Consider the following 25,467-nt stretch of genomic DNA (forward strand, 5'->3'; position numbering starts at 1 on the left):
TCTGTCAAGATTGCTTATTTTCAGGGACTGCTAATGTTCCAGAATATCGATTTGAAGTAAGGAATAGTTTATGTAAACTTTCAAAATCTTTTTAGAAGTCGGCAATAAACCTTTACCAAAAAAAAAAAATGTTATTTTATGGTTGAGCCATTAGATTAATTAACTAAATATTGTGGCTATGGACCCTCGGTGAGCATTGTGTGACTCACATTTGATCGGTTTTTAGGGTTCCGGACATGAAAAGGAAAAAGGAACCCTGGATCACTTCGTTGTCTGTCTGTCTGTCCATCTGTCTGTCTATAGTATCTGTCAAGAAAACCTATAGGGAACTTCCTGTTGATCTATAATCATGAAATTTGGCAGGTAGCACAATAAACACCTAAATAGCACAAGTAAAGGAAAAAATCCGAAAACTAGATTTGTGGTTACAATAAAAAAAAAATGTGTTCCTGAGCAAATATTAGTAGGTACCTATTTTCAAAGTAAGATAACTATATGAAATGGGGTATCAAAAGGGCATTACCTACTTAGATGATGTTGCAAATTGCAATATTAACTCGTCTTGTATTACCTACCACTTTGTCCGCGTAGGTAATTCATTAATGCGCCTTACTCACAACCTTGAACGGGAAACTGGAAGAAATCTTTGTATAGAGATAAGCATTTCCAATGTACTTAACATAATTTATTGTAACTTTGTAACTACAATTTTGGTACATGAAAGTAAAAATAAACAATTAGTTATGTGTATCTCCCATGCCTGCTATATGATAGCATGCCATTACCTATATATTATGGCCTTCTATTACCTACTATTATATTATAATATCTCTTAGTTAAACCGCGGATGGATTAGGATAGGCAGACAGACGGACATGGCGAAACTTTATGGGTTCCTTTTATGGCTACAAAGGCACTGGCACCTACACATAAAAACTAATTACGCGGACAAAGTGGTCGGTAAAACAAGACGAGTCAATATGGAACCCTAGATAAATTAAAAGTAATTTTTTTAAACAAGCTTTTATTATTACAAAGAACTACGCTACAAAGAATATAACTTAAAGTTTAAAAACCCCCGACACAAAAACCTCTACAGAAAACTAGAAAAGAGCTTATAACTTTCAAACGGCAGAACCGATTTCCTTCGATTGTAGCTAAGAACACTCTTGAACAAGCCACCTTTCCAACGAAAAACAGAATAAAATAAATTCAAAATTTAAAAACACCCGACACAAAACTCTAAAAAGAAAATAACTTTCAAACGGCTGAACCAATTCTCTTGGATTATAGCTAAGAACACTCTCGATCAAGCTACCTTTCAAACAAAAAAAAAACTAAATTAAAATCGGTTCACTCGTTTAGGAGCTACAATGCCACAGACAGATACACAGATACACACCTTAAACTTATAACACCCCTCTTTTTGGGTCGGGGGTTAAAACTGAACTTTTCCTTTAGAACTTTTAACCAGTTGTATTCAAATCTGTTCAGTAGGTAGTTTCAGCATGAAGAGTGCATTGACAGACAAATAAAAGTAGGTAAGTACCTAAGTAGAACTGAACAACAACTAGGTATCGACCGGAAAGTACCTACCTACCTATTTCACGTAGATACAAGTAAAACCTTGAAATAAATTACCTACATACGGTTTGTTATACAGATTACAGAATTACTTAAATATAATTCTAGTACCTACTTTAAATATTGTAAATAGCAACGCAAAGCAGAAAATTGTAGTCTGTACGAAACACCTATGTCATCAAAAATAATCCCAAGGCTAAAGAGGTGTCGGCTAACAGAACCTATATACATACCTAGTGTTTCATATTTTGATACGTAGGTTGATCTAAGAATCTTCTACTCTAGAAGATACCTACCTATCTACTTATTATCATAGATATGTACCTACTTATTATGCATACGAATCACAGCAGGTACCTACGAAATCAGCTAATTAGTTAGATAGGTATATCATTTTTTTTGGAATAGACTAGACAGGTCTTCACTAAAGCACTCATCTGACTAAAGCATCCAAGGACTAAAAGCAGGACTAAGTAGGTAAGTGGTTAATACCTACATAATAATAGGTAGGTAGGTACCACATTACATAGGGATCATGGTAGGAAGGAATAAGTTGTGTTGTCTGCCCTTGACTGTACCTGCACAGACCGCCGTGTTCCAATTTCTTTTCAATTCTTCAAAATTTTATCATGAAAAGTCCATTATGGCTGATAAAAAATGTGGACTCTGCACCAAAGACTAGTTATTATTTTAATGTAGCTACCGCTACAGAATATTGCATGCCAACAAGTTAGGTAGAAGTTAGTATTTATGAGGGAACAAATTAATTGACATAACAATTTAAAAAAAAATAGATAGTCTATATTTTTACCTGGTATATTGTGCTTTGTGGGTCAAGATTCGTTTTTTGGGCCATCCAAGATGCAATGTCAGTAATGGTACCTATAATAACTAGCTTTTATTTCCTGGATAGGTAGGTACCTACTTAAGAGAAATATTTTAGCTGATGCCCGTCTGAATATATGTTTTTTTAAATATAGTGGCAACTGCTTTTCCGGGATAAAAAGTTACCTATGTCAATCTCCAGAACGCTGCTGTAGTTAACCAGCTGTAGTTTCATATACACGGATCAGCCTTTAAGAATCCCATGGGAACTCTGATTTTCTGGGATAAAAAGTAGCCTATGTTCGTCTCCGGGATGTAAGCTAACTGTACCAAACATCAAAATTGGTTAAACTGTTGGGTCATAAAAAGCTAGCAGATAGACAGACACAATAATAAAGGGTCCACAATTAAATACTTCACTAAACTCAACTAAAACAAATCTAATCATTTGACTTAAGCACCCACTTCCTTTGTTAAAGGAATTTTTAGATTTTGTCTTACACACAAAACCTAGTCAGAATAGACAGAAAGGAATGTTTGATTAACAAAGCATAGTATTTTAAATATATTTATTGTTCAATGCAGAAATTGTTACACACTTAACCAAACAAAGAAATTGAAAAATGAAATCCTTTTACCCATTTAATATGTAGTGATATTTTTCCAAAACTATAGTAAAATTGCATTTACAAAGTAGTGAGATGAAACCGCAAATAAAAATCAATTATCACCTTCAAAAACATAATACATCAATATTGCTAAGCCTTAACAACTAAATAAACCATATGGAGAGAAAATTTGACATATGGTTGATAGTAATATAGGTAGTGAATTTTAATTACAAATATTAATATCCATAAACATTTTCGTCAGAAAATGCAATATATAGGAAAAAGTCTTCATCGTGATGTTCCTGGTAAAGCGATCCCATCGTAGCAGATGTAGGAGGTATTACGTTGTTCACAAAGAAGAACAGTGCGTCTTCCGGGCGTAGATGAATTCGCTTTCGGATCAAGAAATAGAACTGCCCCACAGTTAAATCTGATGGCACCAAATACTTCTTTTTATCGAGGTCTCCGAGTCTAGCTTTGGGCGCTTTCTCCACAATCACTGGAACACGGTCAGGATATTTCCTGCGTATTTTTTCTCCCTCGGTCTTTCTTCTTTCAAAAGAGTGTTCTTCTTTATATTGGAATTTCATTATTGCTCAATTTATGCACAGTAATTTGCAAAACGACGTAGTCGAGCTCCAAATTGACTATTACGACTTGTTTTTTGTTTTGCGTTTATTGTTTTAAAATGCAATGACGCAATCAGCTGATATGACAAGAGGACACAGATTATAGAGGAGAGAATTCTACTAAACCTATGGAAAAGTGCAAAAAAGGCACACGATTCTGACCTTAGCTATAATTCCCGTATGTAAAAAGTACTCAGTGCATTGTGATTCTGACCATGAATGCCATGAATGCCATGAATCTATAATTTAAACCTGGATTTACCTACTAGTAAACCTAATAGAAGTAAAAGTTATTTATCGCTATCTCACTTCGACTGGCGAGCGAGAGCGAGAGATTGCATATTACCGTGGTCCAATCTCTCGCTCTAATTAGTCAGATAAAGGGGGATAGCGATAAGTAGGTATTTGCTTCAAGTAAGTATTGGAAGCGAACTTATATCCAATGGTTCGTCCACACGGTTCGTCTACTTCAAGATGACCTTCTGACTCGCGAATCAGAAAGTCTGAACTCGGCGAGTTAGTAACACGTGTGCTACACGGTGCATGCAGAATGTTTAGAAACTAACTAGTTAAAAACTTTATTATTTTACTTGGCTTTTTTGTGATAAAAAAAATTACACTTTTATCCCGTAAGCGAAAATCTCGTTCATTCCCACTAGTTCAACTGATTTGCAAAGAGTGTAAATAAACATTGCGTTCTCTGATTTGTTCAATCATTTAAACTAGTGGGAATTTTTATTCCCACTAGTTCAATGGTTAGGACGGACGGACGGATGGAAGGACGGACGGACGGACAGACAGACAGACATACAACAAAAAAGTACGTCAAATTCACAAATTACGTCAAATGTTAAGACGTCACGTGAATGAGTAGTATGTTCCATGTTCCTTGCTCGCAGCATTACTCCTTTGAATGGCCAAACTAATTCTTTGCCTAAGGTTGCTGCCAGCTCTCAGGTTCCTGGTTAACTCGATAACCCTTTTCGAAATTTCCTAAAAAGAGCTCAAGCCCCCGGGCCCTACGGCCCCAAGGTCTCTACGCCAAAGCCAAAAGGCGCACATATGACCCTCCCATCGAGGTTTCATATTTCTCAAAATATTTCCGCAAAACTTGAAAAGGCATTCTTAACCTTCATTGTTGTGCTAATGTTACCCGTTTCAACCGTATAAATCGCACGAACTGTACTTGCATCGTGTATAACAAACACATCGACTTGTGTATATCACCTAGTACGTCCATGATTTAATCACCATAAAATTATCGCCGGAGGCATAGATATGATAGATAATTAAAATGTCTATGGTCGGAGGTACATTAAGTTGGCAACATTGAGGCTTCTAGCGGTGGTGCGCTGCTTTTTCTCGGAAACAAGTAGAAGCGTTCCTTTTAGTTTATTTTTACTAAAGTTTTACGTTGTGGCGTTGTTATACGCTGAATTGCTGTTGTCTGTAATTTAATTGCAATTTATTAACACAATATGCGTAAAAGAAAGTCACTCAAGAAAGCAGACGATGAATCCGATGCCTCCGAGCCTGGGGCTGAACCGGAAGAATTTCAAGATTCAGGAGAGGATTGGACGCCGGATGCCGATCCGGTATGTTTAAGATTTTATAATCAATTTTAATAAAGTCTTCAATACAACAGAATGCTTGAAACTTAGTCTGGTGTGTTTGTGTGCTAAATAGAAATGGCGCGTGGTTTGTTCCTAGATTGTTGTATGTAAGGACGGCAGTTTAGGTTAGCTGTTGTGCGGTACGTCTGAAATGCTTGAAAACTCTTTAGTTAAATGCTTGGTCAAAAAACTATTACGTGTCTTATTTGTTTGATTCCAATGATTTACGAGTACTTACAATATAATCATTGACAAGTGCACTATTTTGGTATTTCTTTCATGTTTGCGGATTGAGTGGTTCGGAGCAATATATACTATAGTATAAGCCGTACTATACGTAGATTTCAGTGCACCCCATTAGATATTGAGCTATTGTGGTGATTAATGCTTGTGGTTTGTCTCCTTATAGGTGGAACAACCTGCTCGTGGGGGTAGAAAACGTGCATCAAAAGCACCCCTGAACAACTCTAAAAAGAAACGTAAAAACTCGACAAGTGAGGAAAGTGAAGAAGAAGCTGAAGAGGATGAAGAAGGAGAGGATGAGGAGGGGGAACTGGACGAGGAAGAAGGTTCTGATGAAGAGAAGAATGGCTCTGATGGCAACAAGTCGGACTCCAGTCAGTCAAAGGATATACCAAAGCATTTTCATGTAAGATTTTAATTAAAATCCACACTTAAGCTATATTTAATGTGAAACATGTCTGTCTGGTACATTGTTTTGGGTTAAAGTAAAGTAAAATAGATTCTTGTACAATAGGATAAAATAAATTGTTGTTGAACTAATGATAATGAAAATAAATGGTTCATCAAATAACTTCAAAGCAGTACATATTAACACATAGATACATAGGTGATCCAAACCAATAAAATCTATGTCTCAAACTCTTTTGACTAATTTTAAAAACTATTTTCTAGTCGGGGAACTTTGTTCTGTTGAAGTCCGATGTGAAATGGGATGGAGACTCTGTGATTTCCAAGTTGGATGAACTGAACTTGTGGAAAATAGATGGAAAAGCTTTATTACAGAAATTCATACCGATGGAATCAAATGGAAAAATTCTACACAAATGCACATGTGTGGTGAGTGTTTGAAACTACAATATGTTTTTGTTAATTGTTGTTTTGTTTTAATAACACTTTCTAAATAATGTTTATTGATTTTCAGTATTCAGGATGGAATGTTGACAACCGTGACAATTACTACCCCATTACAGAAATATTGGACAGAAATCCTCGTACAGACTCTAAGGAAATATGTGTAGCATTAGATCTTGACGATCTGATTAAAGTACGGGACAAGTGAATTGTGAATTTTTTTACTTAATTCAATTAGATAAGTCTAACAAATGTATGAAAATAAAATCTTGTTTTGGCACTTCATTCCAGTTTACTTTGTATTCATTTTATAAAAATGGGGATTAAATGTTCAATAAAGTAACTTAATGTTGTTTTATTGTAGTGTTCCATATAAATGTGCTGCTTACACTCTTGCAGCATGGGGTTGAGGAGTTGGAACCTGGAGTATAGTGTCAAAGTTTAGTTTTGGTAGCCACAATATTATCTTTAAGTTGGTCCTGGATTATAGTGACAATTATAGCTTATATTATACAACTTATCTATAAAATTGACTGAGTGAAGCGAAGTCTGGATGAGTTTGCAGGTATAGCTTCTGAATTATTAAACATATTTTTTTTTTATTGAAAATATATTACAATAAAACTTAAAGCTAGCCTTATCAAATTATTATTATACAAATCATGACTGTGTGGAATGATGCCAAGAATACAGGCTGAAAATGGAACTAAGGCCATAAGCCGACCATTAAAATATCATGGTTGTGGAATGTTGTTGAAAAGAACTTTTTAAAGGGCAAAAAAACAATTTTTTTAGTATGTAATTTTGGGATTTGGGTGGTTACAGGCTGTTTTTAGATTTCTTGTTTTGTCCCAACTCCCAAGGTCTATCTCAAAAATCAAATAGTGAAATGAAAACAAATACCACCATACTTCGCCACCACTTTGTGGTCCGAATTCCTACCTCTCGCTCTAATTTGACTTCGAAACGGGATTGAGACTCTTTCGGTCATAGAGATAGTATTCATCCAAGCATTCGGTGGTCAACCGTCAAAGAGAAAAGAGACTCCATCATAGAGATAGTAGTAATCATTGGTTCATGGACTCCAATCTCCATGGTTACAGTGCAACACAAGGATCTTTTGGCGCGTGGCCAAAAGAAGCCATTGTTGTGTCACGTGGTGTTGTTAAGTAATGAATCTGAAATCCACCTTTTTTTTAATATTCAAGCCTTTCCAAATACACCACAATTATACATAATATTATATCCTGCATGTATCCTACTAAAAAATACAGCATAAATGTTTCTGCACCTTATAGCTATTTTTATAGGTAAACATGAGAGATTGCAAGTCCATGGCCTATTTATGGTTTTTGTGATACTTTTGCGATGTGGAAACGCATGGCTTTCCTAACTTCTCTGTTAAAATTAGATAAAACGTACGTATTTGTATAGTAATTAGATAAGGCTAGCTTTAAGTTTTATTGTAATATTTTCAATAAAAAAAAAAAAACGTACTCAAATTTCAACATATTCCCTAAAACTTCAGAAGATTTTTCTTGCTGGCAGCTTTTGTATAACAACTACCTACGCTCCCCCGTCAATGTCATTCAAGTGCCATGTGCCATTTCAAAAGATCTTTGTCATGTCTTTGTCTGGCTGTATCTGTGAAAGATCAAAGAAAAGAGACCACGACCAAGAGCAGAGTAGCAGAGTTGAGAGCATAGATTTACTATATTATTACTAGAGGATGTGCGACTCCAGATTTATTTTTCCAAGTTACGCGTGTGCACTAGAGGGCACTAATAGCGCGCTAGGCGTGCGAGAGCGCGAAAATTAATTAAAGGGTCTAGCCGGATAAGCATAGCGAATCGGCCCCCAAATGACAACCTATTTCGAAACTTATGTATCAATATCGCCTTGATGTACGAATACGATTTATACAAGTTTCGCCTCCCTACTCCGCTTTTTCCCTGAGATATTAAAAAAAATGTGCGTGAGTACGACTATCGTTCAAAGTGTCATATCTCGGAAAGTTTTAAAGATACAAACGTGAAACCAACGCGAGATTGTAGGTGACCTTTAAGAGCATATTTTATATTTTTTTCAGATTTTTGGAATGGTTACAAACATTTTTTTTTTTAATAAATAAAAATTTAATTATTATTATTTCAGTGTTCCTTCTCAGGTACAATCACTGAAAAAAAAAATGTTATAGTACTTGACATGTACTAATACTCAAAAAAAAAATCGTTTGAAAAAATATAGTGTAACACTGCAAAAAAAAATTAAGTTCCACGGAACTAGATTATACAAGGATATAGACATAGGCACATGTACAGTGTTACTAGGTAAGTCGACCTAGATTCATTATAAGGTTTTAGGGGAGGTCAAATGCTATCAAAAACTCCATAATACCTATCGGCGAAAATAGCCCGTTTTTGACTTTTTCAGAAAAAATAAGAATTGGGTTTTTTTAATTAATAAAAAAAAAGTAGCGCATATTTCCAACCTTTTATACAATTTCTGAATAGCAGACATCCCAACATAACAATTAAGTACTAAAAAATAATTGTTACTGTTCTGAACTGTTGTGCTGATTGTTGTTCTGATTGTTGTACTGTTCTGAAGTTACACTCCTATTTGAGAGTAATATAATTAGAGGTGTAAAAGTAACGAAAACGAGCGTACCCGTATGCATTCGTTACTATAACAATTAGGATTCGTTACTATCGTATCGTTACTCGTTACTTTTGATACCACGTAAGATGAACGAATCGAGTCGTATTGCGTACGACAGTATGATGTCGCGGCGTCCGCATCGCAACATTCGTAATTTGTAGAAAGTATACTTAGGTCTACATTACATACAAAGCTGCGTAATGTGCAATTTCTCACTTTTCCGTATTTTGAATCAGACATGTGTCTAAGTTATTCTCAATTTAGTTTGATTTAATAAGTGTAGAACTACAAGTGAACTGTTGACGGAATCTACTAAAATATTTTAAAAAATTACCTTGAGCTTGAGCTTATGTTAAATATCTATACTAATAAATAAAATTGGAGTGTCTTTCTGTAATTTCGAAATAACTACCTCATATTAAGCTCATATGATTATTTGAACGATACCTTATCAGAATCACTCGATTTTAAAATTTTAACAATAAACTAAACAAACATCGGTCTTTATAACGTACGTTTTAAATTCACCGAGAGAGCGCGCCTGCGCGTAAAACATACGATCAACAAACATTTCAATGCACGCATCTACGGTACTTGCGTGAACCGAAACGGTATAGGAACGGCCATACGATGCAAAATGCAAGTAACGAGATGCATTTGTGAGTAACGTTTTGTTACTCGGTACTAGATTACTCAGTAACGAACACATACGGTTTGCTACAGCTCTAAATATAATCCTACTCTATGGTGAGTATTTAAAGATGTTTTGTGATATATAAAAAATTATTTAATATTATGTACTCATAATAGCTGTTGTATGTGGTGTTTTATCAAGTTCCAAGTTGTGATAACCATTTTCCAAAAAGAACAAGCTGAAAATCTTGAATAAACATTACCTATAGTACCTATATTAAAAAATATTTCAAGGCATGGAGAGAGACGAACAAGGTAATACAATTTAAATACATATTACATACCTACATTAAAAATAAAAAGTAAGACAGAAAATTCAGTAGGTATAACCACAGGGCTTGTGAGGCCCAGACCTTCGTTATTTTATAAAAGCTGAAAGTTTCTCTGTGCATTGCCCCCAATACAAGGAGGAACGAACAGCGACGATGGAGTTTGGATCATCATGGTTTTAGCAGATAAAGTTTAAAAATTTATTAAAGTTTAAGGATGTCTGGCAGGAGGTTGCCACTTGCCACGAAACTTGGTGTCTGGCAATGCATGACGTTAATCGGAAGTTGTTGTTTTGGTCTAATACTACTACACAAAAAATTGACTATGTCTGATAAACAATGTATCTGATTCATAGGACTTTAATGCCCCTGCTCTTGGAACATTTGCTATTTCTACTTTGTAGCACTATCAAGCTGTATTTTATTCTTAGTTACTAGTAGTTGTATCTTTATCAGTAAGTTAGATTGTTTGTAAAGTAATATTTTACTGCTATAAATTGTAATTACATTTTCAGAACAAGACTGTGCAATTTGTTTACAAAAATATCACCACCCTGCACAGTTACCATGCGGCCATGTCTTTTGTTTCCTTTGTGTGAAGGTAAGATCATTTGAAATCTTGTGCCTCATATGATTATAGTGGGCGACAGGTTGAGATGGCAACCTGGGTGGGGACCCGCACAGTCACCGTGCTAAACTTGGGGCGTCCTCCCACCTCATACCCCGATTTTCATCTCAACCTGTCTTCAACTATGGGTAATGTTTAATGCCAGAGGAGCTATACTAGTTTTTATTATTCAATAAATTATACATTCATTAGACTTTTTGTCATTCAATAAAGTAGTGCTGTAGGTACTTGTTTTTCGTCTATATGTCAATAATATCACTATAGAGGTTCATCTCATGTTGATGTACTATAAATTTTACTGGGGTAAAAGAGATCAAAATATAACATTAGATTTACTTTAAACTATTAGTTCCATTAAATGTTATTTAATTGAGGAAACCTGCATGCCTGAGAGTTGTCCATAAAATTCTCAAAGGTATGTTAAGTCTGCAAACAGCACTTGACCAGAGTGTCAGACTATGGCGTCAACTCTTCTAATTCTGAGAGAAGACCTAATAGTGGCTGGCAATGGGTTGATCATGATGATGATGGTTTAATTAATTATTATTATTTTAAGTCATAGACACTAGACTTTCCCTTATAGATGTAGACACTTTCAATACCTAATGTATAAGGTCTAGTATGTAACTCATGTTTAATGCTATTAATTTTATTTATTTGCAGGGTATTGCAATACTTAGCAAGAAGTGTGCTATATGCCGCACACAAATACCAGCAGACTACTTTGATCATCCAGTTCTGTTAGATAACTTTAATACAGAGGAAACTTTAGAAACAGAAAATGAAAAATATCACTGGTATTATGAAGGACGAAATGGTATGAACCAGAACAATTAGCCCTTTTAAAGCAGAAGTTAACCTTAAGCTTGAAGTCGCAAGCTCAACAGTCAACAAAAGGATTGAAATCTAAAAGGTTGATGAAGGTTCAAAGTTCAAACACTACTCATTGCAATATTGGCATACCTCCTCTAACACAAGCTTTATGCTAAGTTAGAAAGAGCAATAGTAGTCATATGCATAATTCTTTATTAGGGTTCATATTGAAAGGAAAAAAGGATCCTTTATAGGATCACTTCGTTGTCTGTCTGTCTGTTGTGTCTGTCAAGAAACCTATAGAGCACTTCCCATTGACCTTAAATCATGTTTGGCAGGTAGGTAGGCCTTATTGCACATGTAAGGGGGAAAATCGAAAAACCGTGAATTTGTGGTTACATCACAAAATAATTAAAATGTGGTCATGAACAAATAATTAGTATTTTCAACTTTCAAAGTTATTAGAATAATATACAATTGATGTCAATTTCAGTGGGTTATCATTTGAAAGGCTTTACCTGTATGTTCCAAAACAGATTTTTATGTATTTGTATTTTGTATTTTTGGTAAAATAGTAATTTTATCAAAAGTTTAAGAAACTAATTATACACTTATTATAACTATATGTTAAAGCAGCATCTAGCAACATCTAAGCAGATATCTACTTTTGTCAGGTTGGTGGAAATATGATGAGCGAAGTAACATTGATATTGAATCTGCTTACAACTCCAATGAAACAGAGTGTTTACTTCTACTGGCAGGCACATTGTACTGTGTGGATTTTGAAAACAAGGTTCAATTCCGTCGCAGCGATCCCACGAAACGTCGTCGAATAAAACGAGACTTACCCACCTTACCATCCAAAGGTAAATATATCTATACTAGCTTCTTTCATCTAAGTACTTACAATTTATTGCTACATTGAAATTGTCTTAGATCTAGAACAACATATAACAGAATAATCGGGGTAATACGTTTGTATGAAGTGTGTATGATGTTTTAAAATCGTTTTAGTAGTTTACTCATAATTTAAAATAAATAAATATTAGTCTACAAAGAAGGCTATGCATGGATTACTTAAACTGCGTAATCATGCACGGTTTAAATTGAATGTTCATTTGACAGGTATAGCAGGAATTAAAATAATAGATACAAGACAAACAGAGGATTTAGAAAGTACAACTGATGTCGATACTAACAACATTGAAAATGCAGAGCGTGGAAATGATGTAATATTAGTAGCAAACGTAAGCGTCAGTAGCAGCAGCGAGGATGTACCACCCACCAGTACCACAGCCTCTCAAGCCGTCCACACAATTGATGATCTTGCAGATAGACTGAGGTACTCACTGTTTTATTTAAGCTTGTTTATGGGCATCTTTTTAGGAGTCCTTGCCTGAAGGGTGCCCACGGGACCCCTATTACTAAGCCTTCACTGGCCGTCTATCTGTCAGCGAGCTGTATCTCGTGAAATTATCATAGTATTTTTGTTGCCGCTATAAAAACAAAAAAAATAATTCAAAATAGCTGCCATGAAAATTAAAAACAGTTATCTATACTAATAAATAAAATTGGAGTGTCTGTCTGTAATTTCCAAATAACTACCTCATACTAAGCTCATAGGGTTATTTGAACGATACCATAACGGAATCACACGTTTTTAAAATTTTTGTCTGTCTGTCTGTCTGTCTGTTTGAAAAGGCTAATCTTCGGAACGGCTGAACCGATTTTGACGGGATTTTCACAGACAAGTAAAGGATTGACCAGGGAGTAACATAGGCTACTTTTTTAACCAACTTTCAAAAAGGGAATTGTGTTTTTCTACCTATGTACACCGAAATCTCCGAGATTTCTGATCCGATTTGCGTCATTTCTTTTTTAATCGATAGAGGAACTTTGGGACATTGTTTCATAAAAAATTTGGGATTCCAACTCCTCAATTCTGATGCTGCAGGGGATCTGACCAATCCACGCGGGCGAAGCTGCGGGCATCAGCTAGTTTTTTATATGATGGTACGGTCGGTTTGTGATCTGATTAGTTTTTGAAACGTTTTTGAAATAATCAGTTGCTATACGTTTTTTGTCAATCATTAGTGAACTTGCGCAACCTCGGCAGGGCCTGTTTTGGAGCTTGAGGTTTACCAAGACGTATGTTTAATCCGCAGTGTCCCATTAATGGCCGCACTAGAACACAAGTTTTTCAGGCAGCCTTCTTAGTGAAGCATTTGACTAGACTAGAGCCTTGAAATGTTTTATTCCTGGGAGATTTCTTTCATGAATAAGTGTATTGTAATAGCAATCAATAGGTTCACAGGATTGGCTGTGTTAGGCTTCTTTAGGCTCCAATGTAAAAATATAACGCTCTCGTCTCGGGATTCGAGAAGGGGTGACGTGGCGCAAGCGTGTGTGTGTGTGTGTGCAGTAGAGCTGTAGCGAACCGTATGTATTCGTTACTGAGTAACGGGTGCGCCATCTAGTACCGAGTACCGAAACGTTACTCACAAATGCATCTCGTTACTCGCACTTTTCGTCGTATGGCCGTTCCTACACTGTTTCGGTTCACGCAAGTACCGTAGATACGTGTATTGAAATGTTTGCTAACCGTATGTTTTACGCGCAGGCGCGCTCATTCGGTGAATTTAAAAACGTACGTTACAAAAACCGATGTTTGTTTAGTTTATTGTTAAAATTTTAAAAACGTACGATTCTGTTATGGTATCGTTCAAATAACCATAAGTATGAGCTTAATAATGAGACAGTTATTTCGAAATTGTAGACAGACACTCTAATTGTATTTATTATATTTAACATAAGCTCAAGCTCAAGGTAATTTTTTTTAATATTTTAGTAGATTCCGTCAACAGTTCACTTGTAGTTCTACACTTATTAAATCAAACTAAATTGAGAATAACTTAAACACGTCTGGTTCAAAATACGGAAAAGTGAGAAAATGCACCTTACGCAGCTTTGTATGTAATGTAGACTTAGGTATGTTTTCTACAAATTACGAATGTTGCGACGCGGACGCCGCGACATCATACTGTCGTACGCAATACGACTCGATTCGTTCATCTTACGTGGTATCAAAAGTAACGAGTAACGAGTACTAATTGTTATAGTAACGAATGCATACGGGTACGCTCGTTTTCGTTACTTTTACACCTCTAGTGTGCAGTCATGACTCATTTTTTCCTTAGTTCAAGTTGGTATGGCGCTAGATATTATACCCGTTACGCTTTCGCTACTTTCGCGCCTTATAAATAAAAATGATTAATTGAAGTCCATAATATTATACAAAATTATTTATTTATAATAATAAATGCGCGCGAATGATTGATTTCTTGTTCACGTTTTCTAGTGCACTTTTTAACAATATTAAACTTATGAATTAGTACTAGAAGATAGTACTAATTCATAAGTTATATCACCTGATTTCATTGTAGAGCGTTGATAGTGAAGAGGTGAATACTGTTCAGTCGCCCTGCGCTATTTTAGATCATTTTTGAGCCATTTTATATTTCATTAATCACTGCATTTACTTAAGAGTTATTTTTACCGCAATGTAGAAAATTATTTTGTTTTAAATTGGAAGACAACATTGTGCAATTTTTGTATAGCTTGCCATAATACCAAAAGACTATTATTGAATTTTGGGATTCCTAAAGTTACTTGTTATATTTTACCTAAAGAGATATATTTATTAATCACCAGATGGAAATTGATGATGTGGCCTAAGATGGGATGCTTTTATCTTGAAGATGCTTTCCACCGATTAAAATTTTCAAAAATTAATTTATATGTACAGATATCGTTCAGTTACAGTTTAAGTTTTATTATAAGTATAGATACATAATATGATTCTTGATTCCAGCAATATTGCAATACAAAGAGAAGAGCAATCAAGAAGAGATGAGGAAATTGTCTTACAAGATAATGCAGAGAACATATGACAACTTTTGTACAATACTAGCTTAGCCTGCATAGCATGAGTAGGTACCTAATTTTCCATTAGATTTATTTTAACACAGAAGATTATAGTGGAAGCCGTAAAGCCGTAAAACGAGTAAAAAAATAGGTAGGTATGAAAGGTCAACGTCATGCAACGACTCGGTGACATAGCCTCGGGTGACTGGTACAGTACTATCACTTTTATAAGTCGCTTCGACAAAATTCATTTGTGCAGAAAAGCCCAAACTAACGCCGCGCCGATTAAAGCCGAACACCACCGTACACCACTGAAATACAGACCGTATTGCTTGACGTTAAGATTGTAAACACAAGAACAATAGACTCGTGCTATCTAATTCATAATTCGCGCGTACAAAACATGGTGCGAAGGAAACAGTCAATAACGGCCAGACGCGAGCGAGCTATAAATAGAGAGACTTCGTTATTTTATAAAAAAAACTGGAAGTTTATCTGCGTTTAGGCCCCAATACATGGAGGAACGATCCACGATCGAGCGACTATGAAGTTTGGTTGGATCATGGTGGCTTTGGGAGATAACAGGTAATAAAGGTGTAAAATCAAAGTACAAAGTCAATTTTTTTTATATGCTTAGGTAATAGTATTAGAAATCACGAATTATAGAAATATAAAAAAAGATTTTTTACACATTTATTATCTGTTTTCTCTCAAAGCCACCATGATCCAAACTTCATAGTCGCTGATCGTTCCTCCCTGTGTTGAGGACAGTATGCAGAGAAACTAACAGCTTTTATAAAATACTTAACGAAGGTCTGGCACACGTTTGGCTCTTAATCCATTGTGATTGGCTGAGATTTTCAATAACATTAAAAAATATGATTTCTTCGCCATTCAATAATAACATTTCTGTGTAGGTACATCGGCGTAACTTATAAAAGTGGTAGTTGGTAAGGACTAAGGAGGGACGCCGCTGCGCCGGAGCGACAATATTGTCAGGCGGCATCCTCTATATTCCATGTTGCCCGAGTTTGCAAAGTTGTAAAGTCGTTGGCACATGTGATTGAGTTAAATTCGCATTAGAGTTCAAAATCAATATAATGTAGGTTAGTATTTATTTTTAAAGTAAAATTCTAGACGCGATTTGAGAGATTGTTTTTTTGTATGAAATTAACTCAGATCGTTTTTCGGGCGGAAGTGACGTTCAAATTTCAAACGTCATTTCACCCAAAATGGCCGCCAAACAGATCAGCTATCTTGAGGCGCCATCTTTCATCGAGGTGGTACCAAGTACCTACAGCGATCGCAAAGAAAATAGTCCAATCTAAAGTTGTAACATAGTGGTTTGCGCAGGACATAGACTAAGAATTAAATACACATAAGAATTTTTGATACATTAGCAGTCATTCGCCTTGTGTTCAGATTGGACTATTTGTTTTGCACGCACAATAGCTATTTTAAACGAAGCTTCTTATTATGCTGAGATGTACAAGATTATGATGAAAAAACCTTCGCGGACTCACTTAAAAAAAAAACCCACATGAGTTTATTCATACAATTTATTTCAACCGCTTCTAAAGATTACACACATTAATTGTTAAAATAATAAATTATTATGCATGGTCAATTAATTCAACTATTAATTTATATGCATGTACAATGATAATTATTATTTATTAATATTATAAGCCTTGTAGAACCCTATGCACGATAGGAATGTACATATAGACATTTTACTAATATTTACATGTATTAGATATACAAAATTGAGAAGTGAGTGTAGTCACAATGCATGTTAAAAAACGTTGTTATAAAATTAAATGGTTTTATTAAAAGCTAGAATTTTATTTTGTTTTTAATCTATATCTATACTACCTATACGACTAATAAATAAAATTGGAGTGTCTGTCTGTAATTTCGAAATAACTACCTCATATTAAGCTCATATGGTTATTTGAACGATACCATAACCGAATCACACGTTTTTAAAATTTTTGTCTGTCTGTCTGTTTGAACGGGCTAATCTTCGGAACGGTTGAACCGATTTTGACGGGATTTTCACAGACAAGTAGAGGATTGGCCAGGGAGTAACATAGGCTACTTTTTAACCAACTTTCAAATGAAGGAGTTGTGTTTTTCTACCTAACTACGGGTATGTACACTCATATCTCTGAAATTTCTAAACCGATTTGGTATTTTTGTTTAATCGATAAAGAAACTGCGACATTGTTCCATAAAAAATTTGGATTCCAACTCCTCAATTCTGATTCTGCAGGGGACTTGGCCAATAAAGCTGATGGGATTTGGAAACTGTCAGTTATAAATTGATATTGAAGGAACATAATATATACCATACCAAGTAAACACTTTGTCGTTGACATCGTGGACCCAACTCCTCAACTATGATGCTGTAAGGAATTGCATTCCTAAATCCTGGTGACGGAATTGCATCCTAGGGACGGACTATTACGGATAGGCTACTTTTATCCTGGGAAATCAAAAGTTCCCATGGGATTTTTAAAAACCTAAATCCACGCGAGCGAAGCTACGGGCATCAGCTAGATAAAAATAAAAAACAATTTTCTGTGTTTCTGTTCTTTTACCTACTTATAGTGCGTTTCATCGAATAGTACCTATGGCGTTAGGTTGGCTCCCCTGTCTGTTGGGTGGTCATTGGCACCATATTGGCATGAAAAGACGCAGATTTTGTTTGTTGAAAATACGATGAAACGCGCTATTCCTACTCAATTTCAAAGAAAGAAAGTTCGGAAGTATCTTAGGCAAGCTGCTCATGGACCTATAATATTTTAAAATGCAAGCTGCTTGTTTGATTATGTTGGCAGTACTGTCTTGCTGTCAGCGTGAGTGTTATAATGTTGGTATTGAAGCATGCAGTCCATATCTTACATTTTCATAATTTTCTTTTTTTTTTATGGAAGCTCCATGTCTAAAAAAGTAGTGATTACATACTCTTTGGCCTGTAGATAAGGGTCGTTCCGTTAATGCTCAAAAAGCTGGAATTCAGAGCCATAAAATTAATAGCCATAAAAACGTAGTGGTTATATAGGTACCTACTCTTTACATACATTCTATCACAGACCAATATACATTCTATGTTCTAATTTGTGTTTAAGGTTATTTTCTTATTTTAGTCGAGTATTTTTGGTTTTTAATATTATTAGTTATTATGTAGTAAAATAACAATAATTATATTGTACCGCATAGTAAAGGTTTCGACTAAATTAGTTGTCGTATTTAATCTCGTAATTTGTTCCACAGCACAGGTAAATAAATATTGTTATTCTATTCTTATATTTCCCAAATGAACAATTAATTGTTTGCCTATTATATATACGGTTTCGTTTCAGACTATGCAGAGAATTATTTCGGCAACCAGGACCTTCCTCGGGACACATATCCCTAAAAGTTTTAATTTAGTAACTTCTAATTTTAGCATGTTACAAAATGGAACAAAAAATAATCTGTTGCCTGCTTGTGTACCAATTTTAAATTCCATTGCTGGATTTAAAGTAAAAGGACGAGTGAAAAGGCGTTGCAAATCCTGCTACTTCGTGAGTAGACAAGAGCGGCTGTATGTAATTTGTCCTGAGCACCCTCGACATAAACAAATGGCTAAGAAACCTAAACCACACAACACTTGGACATTAACTCATGCCAGTCAAAGTAAAGTAAGACCATGGTAATACAAACAAATAGTAGTGTACCAAGTACAGATCTAAATTTAAGTCTTAATTTAGCTATTAGTAATAGTCAATAAATAATTATAAAGTACCTAACTGTGTTTTACTTGAACAGTAGTTCTTGTTTAGATATTGTGTTATATTATTTTGATTTTTGAGTTAAAACCAATGCTAAACTAACTCCTAACCCTAATGGGCTATTAAGTTCTTGACTTGAATCTTGTGTATCACTCGCCACAAGCTCAAGTATTTATGAATAATCCTGGACATATGGGTGTTTCATGAACAAGATATTTCCTTTAGTAGGATAGATGTCTGAAATGGAATGCACTGTGCTTACTTATATTAATTAAGTATTGTTATTGAATCTACAACTGCAAGGAGTATTTAAACATCCATTCTGCAAGATCACAAATGAGATTTGATTTAAATTTTTTAAGGTTCTGTACCTCAAAAGGAAAAACGGAACCCTTAAAGGATCACTTTGTTGTCCATCTGTCAAGAAAACCTATAGTGTACTTTCAGTTGACCTAGAATCATCAAAGGCAGGTAGGTAGGGCCTATAGCACAAGTAAAGGAAAAAACCGGAACCGTTAATTTGTGGTTACATTACAAAAAAAACCGGCCAAGTGCGAGTCAGACTCGCACACCGAGGGTTCTGTACTCGGATAATTTTTCCGACATTTTGCACGATAAATCAAAAACTATTATACATAAAACCACCACCACTATTTGACGCCTACCAGTGACTTCGACGCCTCAACCGTGAACTGTGTTTTACATCGATGGTGTTTTATAATCTTCGTAATTTTGACATGACACTGAGCTAAAATGGCGAATGGGATCTCAAAATATCAAACTTACTTATTATTTTAATAAAATAAGTATATAAAAAGTGCACTTTAAATATCAGAGGACAAACACCTACCTAATTACTTATTATCAGTTGGTTGAAGATACATAAATATAAACTGTGATCTTTTAACCCCACGATTACGAAATACCTACGCAATGAGTTCAGTACCGGCTGTGAACGCGCAAACTAAAGTCTTGTCTGAAGCAATCGACATGTCTAAAACAAACACAGAGTCCCAGAACAGAGTCACGAAGACTATTGTTACCTCACCGTACATTTACAAGCCCGTTGGACCTTACAGGTTTGATTTTTCTACTTTTGAGGGTGGTGTCAACGGGACCCTATTACTAAGCCTGCTGCCGCCGCTGACCGTCCGTCCGTCCGTCTGTTTGTCAGCGCGCTGTAATTCATGAACCGGAATCGGTAGGTAGAGTTGATATTTATAGTGTGTATTGCCGCTTTAACAACAATATATAATTAAAATTTCAAATGGCCGGCATGCTAATTATTAAAAACATATAAACATTAAAAAATACGTCATAGTGTTAGGTATATGTATTGTACAATAGATCGTAGGGAACCCTCCGTGAGCAAGTCCGATTCACACTTGACCGGTTTTCTTTTATCGATTTACTTCTCAAAAGATTTAAGAAGGCTCTCTCCGTTACTCGTTTCATACAATCGTAGTTCCAATTTCATTTGAATACTAAGCAACCAAAGTCCATGAAATTTTGCAGACATATTCTAGAAACTAATATCTATGTCTGTGGTTTTCCAGATTTCTGTTAAAATATTCGGTTTCAAAGTTACGCGGTCTTAAAATTTTTCATACAAATCTTTGAGCCTCTGTAATTTTAAAACTACATATTTTTAGAAAAATCTAAAACACCATAGACACAGATATTAGTTTCTAGAATATGTCTGCAAAATTTATGGACTTTGGTTGCTTAATATTCAAATGAAATTGGAACTACGATTGTATGAAACGAGTGACGGAGAGAGCCCTGTTAAATGATTGTCCACAGCCAAGCAATTCTAGCAAACAACACGCTGTATGTATCGGGGGTGATAGGTTTGGACCCTCAAGCCCAGTTAGTGTGTGGTGGCGCTGAAGCGCAAACTCGGCAAGCGTTGGACAACCTAAAGCAAGTGTTGGTAGCAGGTGGTTCTTCTCTCGAGGCTGTTGTGAAAACGACTATCCTGCTCGACAGTATGGACGATTTCCAAGTCGTTAACCAAGTTTATGCGCAGTGTAAGTATACCTACCTACCCTTATCTCGCCTACTCCAACGCCTGTAGGCCTGTACGCCTGTTCCAATTTGTGATAGCGGAAAATTAGTTTTCAAAATAAAACAAGTTTGGAAAATGGTGAGGGTGTAAGTAAGTCGCAACAGGCCGAGATGGCGATCGGGGTATGAGGGGTATCGGGGGACGCCCCGCGGCCCGCACACCCGCGCTATCCTGCACTGGATTAGCGCGTGGGCTGTGTGGGGCTTCCCATCCCGATTGCCATCTCGACCTGTCGCGTACTAATATAGACGTGGCGCGAAAACTTTTGAATGTAAAAATAGGTAGTTAGTTTAAAATTATTGATATTTACTTGATTTGCAGAAAAAAAAAATCCTGTTCCTTCAGTTAGCAGGTAGGCATTTTTAGTCAATCTAAACAGTTATATTCTATTAGTCCAGTCATTACGTACATTCAAAAAAGAAAATGAATTTGCGCTAACTTGAGATTGTCGACCAAGCTTTCCTAGGAGCTTTCGCCGCCATGTTGAAAAAAGGGGTAAAATTTGTTTCTCGGCAATAACTCGGCTATCCGATGAGATTTCGAAAATTTTTGTAGGACACTTTTTGTAGCTTTCTTTGTGCTCTACAATAACGCCTGAATCATAGCGTTTCATGCATCGTTATCGAGATATCGATCGATAAAGTCAAAAATTTAGGACACAATTTTTGTTTTTTGCTTTTTTTTTTCTTTGGGTCTTAATAAATATGAAAAATTGTGGAATTTAAACTTGTAGAGCATATTCAGACCTACAATTTCCTTCTTGGATTTTTTTATGTTGGACAAAAATTACGATCTCCAGCGCGCCGCAAAGTCGGTGAATCCATACTCAGCGTCGAGCGAGCTGCTCGCTCGGTTGTGTCTGGATGTCGAATCGAATGGGAAATTGTTCAGGAAATTGATGGGATAAAAAATAAGTACATAGAGCAACAAATTAAGGAATATTACAAATTAAAAAATATTATTTTTTTACAATACAAAATAAACAAAACAAAATTAACGGAAAGAAAAATATTTTTTTCTGCACTCGAGACACGAACGATGGACTTTTTTCAAGTCTTTTTTCGCTTGGATGGTCCAGGCTGAAGATCTTCGTCCTCCGTAAACTCTTCGAGTTGTTGTGTCTGTTGAAACGTTGGAATTTTAAATCCGGTGTTTCGGAAACAAACGACACAATTTCGCTTTTGTTTCTCGATAATTAGAATGTCCTCGCCATATTTCGCTTCTAAATGTGCTTTAACCGTTTTTATGTGCGGAACAAAATTTCCATTTACGTGACTCATTAATTCAGTCATCGAAAACTGGCATTCGTCGGAATTTTCTTTTAGAAATGAGTAAATCCCCTCCATTGCCTCGTCGACTTTGTTACCTGTCGGTCGTCCTCTTTTCGCACCCTCCTCAGGTAGCGGGTTGTACACACGATGCATGCATTCGCGATGGTAGCGAGCTTCTACGGCGATGAGATCAGGTACCGAGCAGACACGCTTGACGATAGAAGCGGCAAATTCATCGTTACGTCCGAGCAGATATTTTAGGACGTTATCTTTCATAGACTTTTCTCGAACCGTTCGAATTGCGTGTCGTCGATGCATTGGTGTTTTTGTTTGATCGGAAAACGGTACTCCACAAAACAAACATTTATTTTTAAAATCGAAACGGTCTTCGAGCTGCTGTTGATGTTCGGGTTCCGGTTCAGGTTCAGGTTCCTGTTCTTCCGAGACTGATTTTGTTCGACGAGCGACAAACGACGCGAGTCTTTCGTTCGCATAATTCTTGTAACACGCCCTATGCACACTCACAGATTCGACACTTTCTAGCATGCGTTGATGGTCCACATGTCCTCTTTTCTCACTCACCGTCACGAGAGTTCGAACAGCTCTTTTTTTAGCAACATAAATGTCGTCGATTAACGCTTTTTTACAAATAAAACAGTCTCCCATGGTCACAAAATTGTTGAAACACGTGTGCTCACTTCGAAAGGCTCGAGGCAACTAACCGAGATGCTACGAAAAGAAGAACACGTTTCAACACGTAGACCCTAACAAAAGGGTCCCTTTATACCTGACTCCTCCAACTCCAACGGACGCTCTATGCGGGCACTCCGTTATAACGAGTTTACAGCCAACTAGATATCGAAATTTTTGCCCAGAATATCGGAACCCTCGATTTACACTACGCACAGCAAAAACTCAACACGATACGACATACTAACTTGAGCGCACTCGACGCTGAGCGTGGATTCACCGACTTTGCGGCGCGCTGGAGATCGTAATTTTTGTCCAACATAAAAAAATCCAAGAAGGAAATTGTAGGTCTGAATATGCTCTACAAGTTTGAATTTTACAATTTTTCATATTTATTAAGACCCAAAGAAAAAAAAAGGAAAAAACAAAAATTGTGTCCTAAATTTTTGACTTTATCGATCGATATCTCGATAACGATGTATGATACGCTAAAAATGATTCAAGCGTTATTGTAGAGCACAAAGAAAGCTACAAAAAGTGTCTGACAAAAATTTTCGAATCTCATCGGATAGCCGAGTTATTGCCGAAAAACAAATTTTAAGCGTTTTCCAAGATGGCGGCGAAAGCTCCTAGGAAAGCTTGGTCGACAATCTCAAGTTAAGCTTTTCTAGGTATCCCCTACAACATATTAAAAAATTAGAAGCGCAAATTCATTTTCTTTTATTTGCCTTTTTTTCGGACGAAATGACTGGAATATATGGCCTGGTATCAAAATTGGTTTTTATATTTCGAAACTGTTACATATATCTTAGCTTAGGTACGTGTTCAAAAATGTAGAGCACCAAAAACAACGGTTTTGGGATTTTTCCCTTTACTATTAGGTACTAAGTACCTGCCCGGAAATACCTACCTTATAGGTTTTGATTCCCTTGACTGGTCTAGACCGACACGACAGACAGACAGACAGACAACGAAGTGCTCGTATACAGTTTCATGGAAACTCTACGTTGCATTCCTAATTCTTATAAACTTCGCAGCCTATAAATAATGTTCTATGTCACATTTTCCTATGAAAATATTTCTGTGCATATTTTCTTCACTTTCAATTAAATTACTTATGTAAAACACACGCTGGCATGCAAGGTCTACTTTTATCAGCGGGTGGTATTTCTCAGCAAGTTTTATACTATGCAAATGGCGCTGTTTCAGATTTTCCTAAAGACTGTCCGGCTCGAGCTACTTACCAGGTGGGCAAGTTGCCCCTGGGCGCCGCGGTCGAGATCGAAGCCATCGCTTTGAGCGGAGACCTCGTCGTCACAGAAGCGGGACCATGCCCTTGTGCTCGTATTTAATAAACTAATTAAAATCTTATTTTAGTTTTACTTCTACACTAGTTGATCCGCCTCGGCTTCGCCCGGGCGCAATTTGCTGTCGCATTCCATAGATAAATAATTATGAATGTGTTACAATATTACAATGCATAGGTAAGTACATAATCTTCCTCGTTTATTCCCGCATTGAATCGCACTGGAAATTGAGGTACCTAGGAACTAATTTCTTTTAATTTCTTTAATTAAATTTTAACTAAAGCCGAAATCAAACATATTAGGGGGCATTTCACGTCAAGCGGACAGCCAAAAAAAAGTGAGGTCGTGGATTTTGTTTATACTCTGGTCAGTTATACTTCTAGTAGACGTGGATATATACACACAATGTTTTTTTCGTATGATGCTTTATTGCTGAGTTATGAGCTTTTAAAAATTTACTAAGAATGAAGTCCGTTATTTTTGGATGCTTATTATTTGTGACAATTCATTTGTAAAAAAAAGTAAAAAGCATTGTTTATTATAGTTAAAAAGTTGAAATTTTTATTTTTTTTATCGAATTCTAAATTTAAATTTTTTAACGTATAGTAAACCGGAAGTGAACATTTCAAATCGATATTTGAGTAACTTGGCCAGAATAAAAATATTTTTTTTTTACCGTGAATTAAAGCTTACATGTACTTATTTTTCACCAAAAAAAATTGTAACGTGGAGTTAATAGTTTAGGACTTAGAGTGGTTTTATTAATTGAGATTGAAACAGTATTAATTAAAATGGAGTGTTTTATTTTGTAACTAGCTGATGCCCGCGACTTCGTCCGCGTGGATTTAGATTTTTAAAAATCCCGTGGGAACTCTGACTTGCCATGATAAAAAGTAGCCTATGTTACTCTGCGTCCTTTCAAGTATCTTTATGCTAAAAATCAAGTTGATTGGTTGCTTAGTCAGGGCGAACAAATCTTGTGGGAACTTTTGATTTCCCAGGACAAA

At 35.9% G+C, this 25,467-nt stretch overlaps 4 protein-coding genes across 5 annotated transcripts; 3 read left to right on the top strand and 1 right to left on the bottom strand.

Annotated features, from left to right (window-relative positions):
* Positions 1–2,964: 2,964 nt before the first annotated feature.
* LOC123868390 (gamma-aminobutyric acid receptor-associated protein) lies at positions 2,965–3,762 on the bottom strand. The gene has a single exon (XM_045910892.1). It carries the CDS (start codon positions 3,608–3,610, stop codon positions 3,257–3,259), a length of 354 nt encoding a protein of 117 aa, XP_045766848.1. The 5' UTR covers positions 3,611–3,762; the 3' UTR covers positions 2,965–3,256.
* A 1,203-nt stretch (positions 3,763–4,965) lies between these two features.
* Positions 4,966–6,700, top strand: LOC123868389 (eukaryotic translation initiation factor 5B-like). Its single transcript, XM_045910891.1, has 4 exons — positions 4,966–5,244; positions 5,672–5,911; positions 6,178–6,342; positions 6,428–6,700. The coding sequence occupies exons 1-4, from the start codon at positions 5,128–5,130 to the stop codon at positions 6,563–6,565; spliced, it is 660 nt and encodes a 219-aa protein (XP_045766847.1). The 5' UTR covers positions 4,966–5,127; the 3' UTR covers positions 6,566–6,700.
* Positions 6,701–9,748: 3,048 nt separating this feature from the next.
* LOC123868388 (E3 ubiquitin-protein ligase RNF146) lies at positions 9,749–17,192 on the top strand. 2 transcript variants are annotated; one of them, XM_045910890.1, is made up of 7 exons: positions 9,749–9,966; positions 10,496–10,581; positions 11,272–11,425; positions 12,096–12,287; positions 12,547–12,763; positions 15,293–15,410; positions 16,263–17,192. In XM_045910890.1, exons 1-6 carry the CDS (start codon positions 9,948–9,950, stop codon positions 15,369–15,371), a joined length of 747 nt encoding a protein of 248 aa, XP_045766846.1. In that variant the 5' UTR covers positions 9,749–9,947; the 3' UTR covers positions 15,372–15,410; positions 16,263–17,192. The 2 variants fall into 2 exon arrangements, with proteins under 2 accessions (XP_045766846.1, XP_045766844.1); XM_045910888.1 differs by lacking the exon at positions 16,263–17,192 and having other exon boundaries at positions 9,750–9,966; positions 15,293–15,454.
* A 2,691-nt stretch (positions 17,193–19,883) lies between these two features.
* On the top strand, positions 19,884–24,524 carry LOC123868572 (rutC family protein HP_0944-like). Its single transcript, XM_045911134.1, has 3 exons — positions 19,884–20,203; positions 20,928–21,154; positions 24,363–24,524. The coding sequence occupies exons 1-3, from the start codon at positions 20,058–20,060 to the stop codon at positions 24,503–24,505; spliced, it is 516 nt and encodes a 171-aa protein (XP_045767090.1). The 5' UTR covers positions 19,884–20,057; the 3' UTR covers positions 24,506–24,524.
* The last annotated feature ends 943 nt before the right edge of the window (positions 24,525–25,467 follow it).

Source organism: Maniola jurtina, chromosome 9 (assembly GCF_905333055.1).
Source record: "Maniola jurtina chromosome 9, ilManJurt1.1, whole genome shotgun sequence".
NCBI lineage: Eukaryota > Metazoa > Arthropoda > Insecta > Lepidoptera > Nymphalidae > Maniola > Maniola jurtina.